This window comes from Scyliorhinus torazame, chromosome 3 (genome assembly GCF_047496885.1).
Source record: "Scyliorhinus torazame isolate Kashiwa2021f chromosome 3, sScyTor2.1, whole genome shotgun sequence".
Taxonomy (NCBI): Eukaryota; Metazoa; Chordata; class Chondrichthyes; order Carcharhiniformes; family Scyliorhinidae; genus Scyliorhinus; species Scyliorhinus torazame.
The window spans coordinates 25,804,549-25,817,215 of record NC_092709.1 but is presented as its reverse complement, the minus strand read 5'-3'; the positions used below and the strand labels follow the sequence as shown (position 1 = coordinate 25,817,215).

At 47.9% G+C, this 12,667-nt stretch overlaps 1 protein-coding gene across 2 annotated transcripts in view; it reads left to right on the top strand.

Annotated features, from left to right (window-relative positions):
* The window catches only part of LOC140408353 (chondroitin sulfate N-acetylgalactosaminyltransferase 1-like), a 280,049-nt gene that overhangs the window by 147,332 nt on the left and 120,050 nt on the right, over positions 1 to 12,667 (top strand). For both annotated transcript variants that reach the window (XM_072495438.1, XM_072495437.1), the window contains exon 2: positions 4,267 to 5,042. In XM_072495438.1, the coding sequence (XP_072351539.1) occupies positions 4,400 to 5,042 (643 nt within the window). In that variant the 5' untranslated portion in view covers positions 4,267 to 4,399. The remainder of the gene's footprint in view (positions 1 to 4,266; positions 5,043 to 12,667) is intronic.

Genomic DNA, 12,667 nt, shown 5'->3' with positions numbered 1-12,667 from the left:
CCTTCAACTCTTCTGCTAGCGCTTCCCCCTCTTCTTTCATCTCTTGGTGTATTGCCGAAACCTTGACCTCCCCGACCCATACACCCGAGATCACCCTGTCTTGAATTTCCTGTGTCGGGAGCAGCGGGAATTCCCTGACCTGTCGCCTCACAAAAGCCCTCACCTGCATATATCTGAATGCATTTCCCGGGGGTAGCTCAAACTTCTCCTCCAGTGCCCCTAGGCTCGCAAATGTCCCGTCGATTAACAGATCCCCCATTCTTCCAGTCCCCGCCCGGTGCCAGCCCTGTAACCTCCCGTCCATCTTCCCCGGGACAAACCGGTGGTTACCTCTGATCGGGGACCACACCAAGGCTCCCACTGCACCCCTATGCTGTCTCCACTGGCCCCAGATCCTTAACGTTGCCGCCACCACCGGGCCTGTGGTGTACATTGATGGCGATAGCGGCAGCGGTGCCGTCACCAGCGCCCCCAAGCTCGTTCCTTTGCAGGACGCCATCTCCATCCTCTCCCATGCCGCCCCCTCTCCCTCCATAACCCACTTACGGATCATCGCTACGTTTGCTGCCCAGTAGTAGCTCCCTAGGTTTGGCAGCGCCAGCCCTCCTCGGTCCCTACTGCGCTCCAGGAACCCTCTCCTTACACTCGGGGTTTTGTTCGCCCACACAAACCCCACAATACTCCTACCTACTCTCTTGAAAAAGCCCTTGGTAATCACGATGGGGAGGCACTGGAACACAAACAAAAACCTCGGAAGGACCACCATTTTTACCGACTGCACTCTACCCGCCAACGAGAGCGGCAACATGTCCTATCTTTTGAAGTCCACCTCCATTTGGTTCACCAACCTCGTCAGATTAAATTTGTGTAAGGCCCCCCAGCTCCTGGCTATCTGGATCCCTAGATACCGAAAACTCCCCTCCGCCCTCCTCAGCGGTAGGTCCCCTATCCCTCTTTCTTGGTCCCCTGCCTGTAGTACAAAAAGCTCGCTCTTCCCTACATTGAGCTTATAGCCCGAGAACTCCCCAAACTCCCTCAAAGTCTGCATGACCTCCACCATCCCCTCCATTGGGTCCGCCACGTACAGCAGCAGGTCTTCGCGTATAGCGACACCCAATGCTCTTCTCCCCCGCGGACCACCCCCCTCCATTTATTAGGCTCCCTCAGTGATATGGCCAAGGGTTCGATCGCCAATGCAAACAACAGGGGGGACAGAGGGCACCCCTGCCTCATTCCTCGGCACAGCCGAAAGTACTCCGACCTCCTCCGGTTCGTCACCACACTTGCCACCGGGGCGCTGTACAGGAGCTTAACCCAGCTAATAAACCCTCCCCCGAACCCAAAACTACGCAACACCGCCCAGAGGTACTCCCACTCTACTCGGTCAAAGGCCTTTTCCGCGTCCATAGCTGCCACTATCTCCGCCTCTCCCTCCTCCGATGGCATCATTATCACGTTTAAGAGCCGCCGCACATTCGTATTTAATTGCCTGCCCTTTACAAATCCAGTCTGATCCTCATGTATCACCCCCGGGACACAGTCCTCAATCCTCGTGGCCAGCACCTTTGCCAATAGCTTAGCGTCCACATTAAGGAGCGAAATCAGCATGTGTGATCCACATTGCAGTAGGTCCTTGTCTCGCTTCAGAATCAAGGAAATTGTCGCCTCCAACATTGTCGGGGGCAGGGTCCCCTCCTCTCTTGCCTCGTTAAAGGTCCTCACTAGTAGCGGGGCCAACAGGTCTACGTACTTTCTGTAGAACTCCACCGGGAACCCGTCCGGCCCCGGGGCCTTCCCCGCCTGCATACTCCCCAAACCCTTGCTCTGCTCCTCCAACCCGATTGGTGCCCCCAAACCAGCCACCTCTTGCTCCTCCACCCTCGGGAACCTCAGTTGGTCCAGGAATCTTCTCATCCCCTCTTCCCCCCCCCTGGGGGCTGGGATCTGTATAGCTCTTCGTAGAAAGCCTTGAATACCTTGTTTATTTCTGTTGCACTCAGGGTCATGGCTCCCCCACCATCTTTGACTCCCCCTATTTCCCTCGCTGCCGCCCTCTTACGGAGCTGGTGTGCCAGCATCCGACTGGCCTTTTCCCCGTACTCGTAGGTCGCCCCCTGCGCCTTCCTCCACTGTGCCTCCGCCTTCCCCGTGGTCAACAGGTCAAACTCCGTCTGGAGCTGTCGCCTTTCCCCAAGTAATCTTTCCTCCGGGGCCTCTGCGTATCTCCTGTCCACTCGCAAAATCTCCCCCACTAACCTCTCCCTTTCCATGCTCTCTGTCTTCTCCCTATGAGCCCTGATGGAGATTAGCTCTCCCCTGATCACTGCCTTCATCGCCTCCCATACCACCCCCACTCGCACCTCCCCGTTGTCGTTGGCCTCCAGGTACCTTTCAATACACCCCCTTACCTTCCCACACACCACCTCATCTGCCAGCAGTCCCACATCCAACCGCCACAGCGGGCGTTGGTCCCTCTCCTTTCCCAGCCCCACTTCCACCCAGTGCGGGGCATGGTCCGAAATGGCTATGGCCGAATACTCCGTCCCCTCCACCCTCGGGATGAGCGCCCTGCCCAGCACAAAGAAGTCTATCCGGGAGTATGCCTTGTGCACGTGGGAGAAGAAAGAAAATTCCCTGGCCTGCGGTCTTGCAAACCTCCATGGGTCCACTCCCCCCATCTGGTCCATCAACCCCCTGAGCACCCTGGCCACCGCCGGCCTCTTTCCCGTCCTTGATCTGGAGCGGTCTAGTGCTGGATCCAGCACTGTATTGAAGTCCCCTCCCATTACAGTCCTCCTACCTCCAGGTCCGGGATGGGCCCCAACATGCGCTTCATGAATCCAGCATCATCCCAATTCGGGGCGTATACATTTACCAACACCACCCACGTCCCTTGCAACCTACCACTCACCATCACGTATCTCCCTCCATTGTCCGCTACGATAGTCTTGGCCTCAAATGACACATTTTCCCACCAGAATTACCACCCCTCTATTTTTTGCGTCCAGTCCCGAGTGAAATACCTGTCCTACCCATCCCCTTCTTAACCTAACCTGGTCCGCCACCTTCAGGTGTGTCTCTTGGAGCATAGCCACGTCTACCTTCAGTCCCTTCAAGTGCGCGAACACTCGAGCCCTCTTCACCGGTCCGTTCAGGCCCCTCACGTTCCACGTTATCAGCCGGATTGGAGGGGCTCTCACCCCCCCCCCCCCCCACCATGTTCTCCAGGTCTTCGAGTCTTCCCGCCCACCTCTTGTGTAGCGCCTCGTGCTGCTCCACTCTCACCGCCAGGCCCAAGAGCTCGTCCTCGTTCTGGCTGACTCTTTTCTCTACCTCCTGGATCTTAACCTCGTGGGCCTTCTGGGTGATCCCGAGTCCTTCAATTGCCGAAAGCATAGGCGCCAGCATCTACTTGCGCATCTCCTCGCGCTGCTCCTCGAAGCCGCCATTTTGTTTTTTTTACCCTGCTTCTCCCGTTGCTCCAGTGCCACTTTTCTGGCCGTTGCACTTCGGGTCTGTTTCATAGGCGTTGGAGGGGGGACCTTCTCTTCCCTTCCGCTTGGGTTTTTGTCGAATAAAGTTCCGTTGGGGCTCCTCTAGCGAGCCCGAAAGTCCGTGGTAGCGGGAGCTGCCGACTCGTGCGGCTTAGCTCCGCATCGCCGCACCCGGGAGTCACAGCACAGATCTTCACCGTGTGCTGAGTGCATAGACTGGTTAGGACAGGCATAGGTCTTTAGTTTAATCTAACATCGTGTTAACCCACAGTGAAAGTATGTTCAACAGTTTCTAACTTAATAAAATAGTGTTGTACTATTTTAAGTGTTGGTGGCCTGTATGTGTTCCACGGATCCAGAGCACCCAACACAACACATGCGACTCCAGACCCACAGCAATGTGGTTGACTCTTAAGTGCCCTCATGAATGGGCAAAAAATGCTGGCCCAGCGAGTGATGCCCACATCCCACGAACGAATAAACTAAAAGATACAGAGAGACCAATTCCTCTGATGGGAAAAACCAGAACTGAGCTGTGGAGGAATGGGCTGGTGAGGTTATAGATATCGTTATGTAAGTATCTGAAGATGTTGAAGTCAATTTTGCTGGGGCATTATGAACCCTCTTGGTACTCATTAAAGTTCTGGAATCAAATCAGTGGATGTATGCTGTAAAAACAATGTACTGCATTTGAAAAAAATTGTACTTTGATGAAGGAAATTTCTGAGTTGTGCAATAAATGCTGATTAGTTTTTTGTGTTTGTCCTTCCAGTGTCCATCAGAAGACAACCCTAGCCTGAAATGAGAAGAATTACAGCGACTGGACCACTTGGTTCAGAGACTGATGTTGTTGCTGTCAAATCATTCTGGACTGATTAACTGGATTGGCGCTCTAGAAAGGCCAGATGTGGCTAAGGATGATGCGAAGGGGCATGCCGGCCTGGATTTGGAGGCTTGCGACGATATTGGTTCTCCTGTGCTGCATAGTTTCATTGTTGTACATGTTGGCATGCACTCCGAAGGTGGAAGATGGCCAGCCCGTACTGCCCAGGGTCGGTGGGCCAACTGGGAAGGATAACTTTCAGGTGTTGCTTGAGGAGCGTGAGGAACAACATCGTAATTACATCACCAGTTTAAAGAGACAAATTGCACAACTGAAGGAGGAACTGCAAGAGAGGAGCGAGCTGCTTAAAGTGGCACAGCATCGTTATGGTGATTCACTGGGAGCTAATATTGACCGGAGCAGTCCGGAGAAAACTCAGGCAGGTCTGCTCGAATTTCTGCACTCTCAGATCGAAAAAGCTGAGGTCCATTCTGCTATCAAATTGCCAACGGAATATTCGGTGATACCCTTCGAGAGCTTCACCCTGCAGAAAGTGTACCAACTGGAAATGGGCCTGACGCGGCACCCTGAGGAGAAACCAGTGCGAAAGGACAAGCGGGATGAGCTGGTGGAAGCTATTGAGGTTGCACTTGAATTTCTGAATACCGCGGAAGATGAAGCAATGACGAATCAGCGCATGCACGCAGCTGCTGACTTTGTTGAAGGTTGGTTTGTCACTTTTGAAATTCTACTTTCTCTTTAAGGTTGCAGTGCCCCTGGGACTTTTCTGAGGTGTACTGGAAGAACACCTTGTCCTTCTAACTCACAGACTTGCGCTGTACAGCCAGCTGAACAGGGGCAAAGTCTCTTTCTGTTGGTTTTGTGCATTCTTTGTGACATTAAGTTTGAATAGGGTTGATTTTGTTCGCTGTGATTAGTTATCCTGCAGGATAAAACTGCTCAAAATTTGGTAATAAAGTCCATCACAAAGGATTCCACTTGAAATGCAGCAATAAATAATCTTCCAAAGTCGAAACATTTTATTATGTGTTTGACTTGAATCCGAATCTGAATTATGGATGTATCCCATATTATAACTGATATAATGGCATACTGAGTATTCCCAGCATTGCAGTATTTTGTTTTTATATTTGTGCTGTCATAACATTGCTTGCCTTCTTAACACAGTTAAAATGCAGTTTTATTTCTCTTGTGTCTTTTATGGAGTGATACTGTGTAGAAGTGCCATAGTTGCTCCAGTCACACTTCACCCATTATACCCACGGTGCCACTTTGGTGTATGGCAGTGTTTTTCAAACATTTTTTCAGGGACCCACTTTTACCAACTGGCCGACCTTCACGACCCATGCCAAACATCCTTTGTGACATACCATTTTCACCAACCTTTAATGCGGCATATAAGCCTCCTTGGTCCTGACGATCCCACGATTAGTCTTAGTTTACAAGATCTGCTTCTACTGAAAATTCGACTTTAACTTGTTCATATGCAACATCTTGAGAAATATGTGCTCATATATGTGTGTTCTGACATTGCATTTTAGACAAATTTTGACGCTTACACTCGTTGCACTTAAATTTCTGTCAGTGTATTGTCACATTCACTAAACACGATAAATCCCAATTAAATAAGTAGGGAATTTATTCAGGAAAGGTGGCAAGAAATGTGAACTAAAATTGCCAAGCACTTAAGGACATATGAACACTATCAATTACAATCCGGAGCAAGCAAACACTACTCACCATTCAACAGCATGGAAGGAATCAAAAACGAATACAATTGCTCAAAATATTTTTTTTGAAAATCTGTTCAACTGCCATCTTATTTAAGTACGAAGTCTTACAACACCAGGTTAAAGTCCAACAGGTTTGTTTCGGTGTCACTAGCTTTCGGAGCGCTGCTCCTTCCTCAGGTGAATGAAGAGGTATGTTCCAGAAACATATATATATAGACAAATTCAAAGATGCCAAACAATGCTTGGAATGCGAGCATTAGCAGGTGATTAAATCTTTACAGATCCAGAGATGGGGTAACCCCAGGTTAAAGAGGTGTGAATTGTATCAAGCCAGGACAGTTGGTAGGAATTCGCAGGCCAGATAGTGGGGGATGAATGTAATGCGACATGAATCCCAGGTCCCGGTTGAGGCCGCACTCATGTGTGCGGAACTTGGCTATAAGTTTCTGCTCGGCGATTCTACGTTGTCGCGTGTCCTGAAGGCCGCCTTGGAGAACGCTTACCCGGAGATCAGAGGCTGAATGCCCTTGACTGCTGAAGTGTTCCCCGACTGGAAGGGAACATTCCTGCCTGGTGATTGTTGCGCGATGTCCATTCATTCGTTGTCGCAGCGTCTGCATGGTCTCGCCAATGTACCACGCTTCGGGACATCCTTTCCTGCAGCGTATGAGGTAGACAACGTTGGCCGAGTCGCACGAGTATGTACCGCGTACCTGGTGGGTGGTGTTCTCACGTGTAATAGTGGTATCCATGTCGATGATCTGGCATGTCTTGCAGAGATTGCCATGGCAGGGTTGTGTGGTGTCGTGGTCACTGTTCTGAAGACTGGGTAGTTAGCTGCAAACAATGGTTTGTTTGAGGTTGCGCGGTTGTTTGAAGGCAAGTATCTCTGGATCTGTAAAGATTTAATCACCTGCTAATCGTCGCATTCCAAGCATTGTTTGGCATCTTTGAATTTGTCTATATATATGTTTCTGGAACATACCTCTTCATTCACCTGAGGAAGGAGCAGCGCTCCGAAAGCTAGTGACATCGAAACACACCTGTTGGACTTTAACCTGGTGTTGTAAGACTTCGTACTGTGCTCACCCCAGTCCAACGCCGGCATCTCCACATCTTATTTAAGCACAGTGGCGCAGTGGTTAGCATTGCTGCCTCACGGCGTCCAGGTCCCAGGTTCGATCCCGGCTCTGGGTCACTGTCCGTGTGGAGTTTGCAGATTCTCCCCGTGTTTGCGTGGGTTTCGCCCCCACAACCCAAAAGATGTGCAGGGTAGGTGAATTGGCCATGCTAAATTTCCCCTTAATTGGAAAAAGTGAATTGGGTATTGTAAATTTATTTTTAAAAACTGCCATCTTATTTTCTCACCAGGGTTTGTGCCTGGGCCCTGGAAATAAGCTTTCCAAATGAACAAAGCGAATAGATTTTCAACCATAAGGAAATTTGTAGCAGCTGTGATAAAGTGACACAAGGGTGGCACGGTGGCACAATGGTTAGCACTGCTGACTCATAGCGCTCAGGGATCTGGGTTCGATTACAGCCTTGGTTGACTGTGTGGAGTTTGCACATTCTCCCTGTGTCTGCGTGGGTTTCCTCCGGCTGCTCTGGTTTCCTCCCACAGTCCAAAGATGTTCAGAGGTAGATTGGCCCTGATCAGTGCGCAGGGGATAGGGCAGGGAGTGGGTCTCGGTAGAGTGCTCTTTTGTCAGGTCAGGTCCAAATTGATGTGCCAAATGGCCTCCTTCTGCAATGTAGGGATTCTATGTGATACAAGGTGGATTCTTTAATTTGTTGTAGGAGCTGGGCCTGGTTGAGAATCCTCCCGAGCAATGATATTTCCTTTTGAATTAATTGTTCCCGTTGGCACATAGTAATTTACTCCTTTATTTTAGCAGATAAATTAACCATAGGTTTTTCCTGTCAATTAGAGGATTTTGGACTGAGCGGGACCAGTGAAAAATGCCTTATGTCAACAGCGCTTACCTAAAGGTTATTCCCAGTAAGGCATTACAGTTGCAAACTCAAAGATCAGAACAGTAAATCCTTTATAAAGTGACTCTTACTGTCCTGGTATATTTTCTATTAGGGCAATAGATTTATTCATGCTTCAAATCCGAGTGCATTTTTGCTAGGCTTGAGCGCATTTTCAATATTGGAAATAGCCTACAGATTGGCCAGAAGATAGATGGAGATTGGACACCAAAACCCTTTCCTTTACCTTGGCTAATCATAAACATTTTTAGTTTAGAACAATGAGCAAAATGGATTCATGTTAAATATTTCGGGCCCGATAAAATGATGGCAAACAAAGATGTGGAAGAAAGATAGGAAATGACTGATTTGCCGGCATGAGCATATGGAATTCTAAGCAGATAAGACAATGTCAGGAGTGAAACTGAAGTGGAGCAGCAACATCATAGCAAATCTCGAGGTTTTCTTGCCGTACAGAACTCTTCAGGATTCTGTATCATTTATCTCCAGCCACTGTATATTGCATTTCACATGGCAAGACACGTTTTGTGAATGTAACACTTACTTTGTCACATCTTGTAACCCTTCTGTCACTCTTTAACCACCAGCCCAATCTAGGAACATTTGTTGTCTCATATCAGATTGGGTCATTCTCTCAATGTCAGTGACTCCTAACTCTTTTTCATCTAACTCTACCACCCAGGAGCTGCAGCAGAACTTGAAGAAATTAGGATTATCTGAAAGAATATAGTAGCTCCTGTTGAAACTCTTTAAATTGATGGACCCTTATAATTAAGATTATTGACACGAGATGAATCACCATGTTCTAGCCAAATATGAAGATCAACAACCTGCACTAGGCTCCCTTCCAAAGCTACTCTTGAATCAGCCAATAGGAAGTCCCTGAACCCTGCTCATTATTGCCCCCTGATGGTGCCATGAAAAACAACTTGTAGTAAGAGTGCCTTTATCATCGTAAAACATCCCCAAATGTGTCACAATGCAAAATTTGATACCGTGCCACATAAGGCAATATTAGGGAAAATGGTTAAAAGCTTTGTCAAAAAGGCAGGTTTTAAGGAACATCTTAAAGAAGTAACTAGAGGTAGTGAGTTGGCGAGGTTTACAGTGGGAATTCCAGAGCTTAGGGACTTGGCAGCTGAAGGCCTGCCCACTAATGGTGAAGCAATTAAAATTGGGGATGCTCACGAGGCTCGAATTAGGTGAGCTGAGAGATCTCGAAGAATTGTGGGAGTTAGTGCAGATTACAGAGTGGCGAGGCCATGGAAGGATTTGAGAAAAAGGAATGAGAATTTTAAAATCAAGGCTTAATGGTTCAAGAACCAGCCATGTGGGAAATTCAGAGGTATGAAGCCAACTCTTACCACAGTGCCACCCCACCATCAGAATGAAGCAGTCTAACTTGAGTGTTTTTTCTGTTCCGCTTAACACAGGCCCTTCAGTTAAAAATCAAAACCTTCATAACAGTGGTGGTATGCACAACACTGACTGGATGCTTTTTGCTTGAATACTCATTTTGGACCGGTGCCATTAGTGTTCTCTGTTGATACTGATCAGCAAAGATTAAATCATGGGAAATCCATACATCATTCAGTAAACTAATTGTGTTTCCAGTATTGGACAGAGGTGTTTGGTTCTGCACTCTAACTGAAATTCAGCAAACATTCTAACAATCGTAGAATGTTGCGTAGGAGGAGGCTATTGGCCTGTTGCACAGGCTGACATTTTAAGAGAGCTATTCATTCCCCTGCTCATTCCCAATTAAGTACATGAAATGAAAATAAAATAAAATAAATACATAATAGGGCAACACAAGGTACACAATGTAACGACATAAACACCGGCACCGGGTGAAGCATGAAGTAATGTTAATCAGGTCAGTCCATAAGGGGGTTGTTTAGGAGTCTGGTAACAGCAGGGAAGAAGCTGTTTTTGAGTCTGTTCGTGCGTGTTCTCAGATTTTTGTATCTCCTGCTCGATGGAAGAAGTTGGAAGAGTGAGTAAGCCGGGTGGGAGGGGTCTTTGATTATGCTGCCCGCTTTCCCCAGGCAGCGGGAAGTGTAGATGGAGTCAATGGATGGAAGGCAGGTTTGTGTGATGGAGTGAGCTGTGTTCACGACTCTCTGAAGTTTCTTGCAGTCTTGGGCTGAGCAGTTACCATACCAGGCTGTGATGCAGCCAGATAGGATGCTTTCTATGGTGCATCTGTAAAAGTTGGTAAGAGTTAATGTGGAAATGGCGATTTTCCTTAGTTTCCCAAGGAGGTATAGGCGCTGTTGTGCTTTCTTGGTGGTAGCGTCGACGTGGGTGGATCAGGACAGAGTTTTGGAGATGTGTACCCCTAGGAATTTGAAGCTGCTAACCATGTCCACCTCGGCCCCATTGATGCATAACAAGTAAATTTAAAGAAAATCTTAATTGCTCTTATTGAGCTAACTCTGTTAATCAAGACCAATAAATTGTTCCTGATTAGCTGCGTAACACTATTGAAAAAGCTAAACTTTACATTATCGTGAGACATGTTTACAATGTCTCAGGGCAGCACGGTAGCATAGTGGTTAGCACAATTGCTTCACAGCTCCAGGGTCCCAGGTTCGATTTCCGGCTTGGGTCACTGTCTGTGCGGAGACTGCACATTCTCCCCGTGTGTGTGTGTGGGTTTCCTCCAGGTACTCCGGTTTCCTCCCACAGTTCAAAGGTGTGCAGGTTAGGTGGATTGGCCATGCTAAATTGCCCTTAGTGTCCAAAATTGCCCTTAGTGTTGGGTGGGGTTACTGGATTATGAGGATAGGGTGGAGGTGTGGGCTTGGTTGGGGTGCTCTTTCCAAGAGCCGGTGCAGACACGATGGGCCGAATGGCCTCCTTATGCACTGTAAATTTTATGAGTCGATGATTCTATGTGATGAAAGCGTGAGCATAGAGCCACAATTAATGTATTGGTAATATTATTGCAATATCTCTGTACCTTGAAGAGAGTGCAACCGTTTACACAACTATACTGAACTACCGGAGCAGAGGTTTGTGCACAGTGCTCTTCAGGAGCAGAATTGAAGAAACGGGTTTGTGCCAATTTTGCAACTGAACTCAACTATCCAATATTTGCGAGCTGGTTTGAAGAAAATTGAACTTGTCTGAGAAGGATAAAATGGCAAAAAAATGGCAATGATCTTGGGTAGGCTATTCAACCACAGTGGGCTATAGGGGAGACAGGGGAAATCACGAGCTGTAACTGGCCATCTCCTTATCTATTATTTGCAGATAAACACTTGCAGAAGGGTTCAGCACAAAAGCACTCCTGAAACCACAGGCATTGAGGCTAATCAAAGTGCCCCTCCTGCTGTGGTCAGTTCACATGTTCAGCAAAAATGGTCCAGTTACTTTTCTCAGCAGTTTAACTTAAAAACAAACTGGTTCCTCCCCCTATGAGTACTGCTCCAAAGCCAGCTTTGAAGATTGAGAATGCCTGGTGTAGTTGGAACTAATAAGAGCCATTCCCTCTCTATTTTCATTGGACATGATTGTATTTCTCGGACAGGCCGTTGAACACTGAGAGTTTGACGAAACCTCAAATGGCTTTTTATTCATTTTTGGGGTGGGGGCATCGCTGGTTAGGCTAGCATTTATTGCCCATCCCTAATTATCCTTGAGAGTTTTTAAAAAATAAATTTAGAGTACCCAATTCATTTTTTCCAATTAAGGGTCAATTTAGCGTGGCCAATCCACCTACCCTGCACATCTTTGGGTTGTGGGGGCGAAACCCACACAAACACTGGGAGAATGTGCAAACTCCACACGGACAGTGACCCAGAGCCGGGATCGAACCTGGGACCTCGGCGCCGTGAGGCAGCAGCACTAACCACTGCGCCACCGTGCTGCCCTTTTATCCTTGAGAGTTGAACTGCTGCAGTCCATGTGGTGTAGGTACACTCACGGTGCTGTTCAGGAGGGAGCTCCAGGACATTGACCCAGCAAAAGTGAAGGAATGGCAATATTCTATTCAGGTGGTGGTTTTCCCACTGCCTTTGTCCTTCTAGATGGTAGTGGTCGTGGAATTGGAAGATGCTGCCTGAGGAGCCTTGGGGAGCTCCTGCAGTGAGTGTTGATGGTACACATGGCTGCCACTGTGCGTCGGTGGTGGAGGGAGTGAATGGTTGTGGGTGGGGTGCCAATTCTGTTAATTGACATGATTTGAGAAGTAATCACTATCATTATTTATGAGCACAGTACGAAGTCTTACAACACCAGGTTAAAGTCCAACAGGTTTGTTTCGATGTCACTAGCTTTCGGAGCGCTGCTCCTTCCTCAGGATTTCACCTGAGGAAGGAGCAGCGCTCCGAAAGCCAGTGACATCGAAACAAACCTGTTGGACTTTAACCTGGTGTTGTAAGACTTCGTACTGTGCTCACCCCAGTCCAACGCCGGCATCTCCACATCATTATTTATGAGGTTATTTAGCCTTTCTGGGATTTAAAATAAATGCTTCCTTGACTCCAACGCTGTTCAGTGAGCTTATTACAATTCACACATTGCTGTCAACATCTTTTAAATGTAAAGGATGCCATATGCTCATTGTAGTAAAAAGTGCCAGGATCAATGCAAAATGG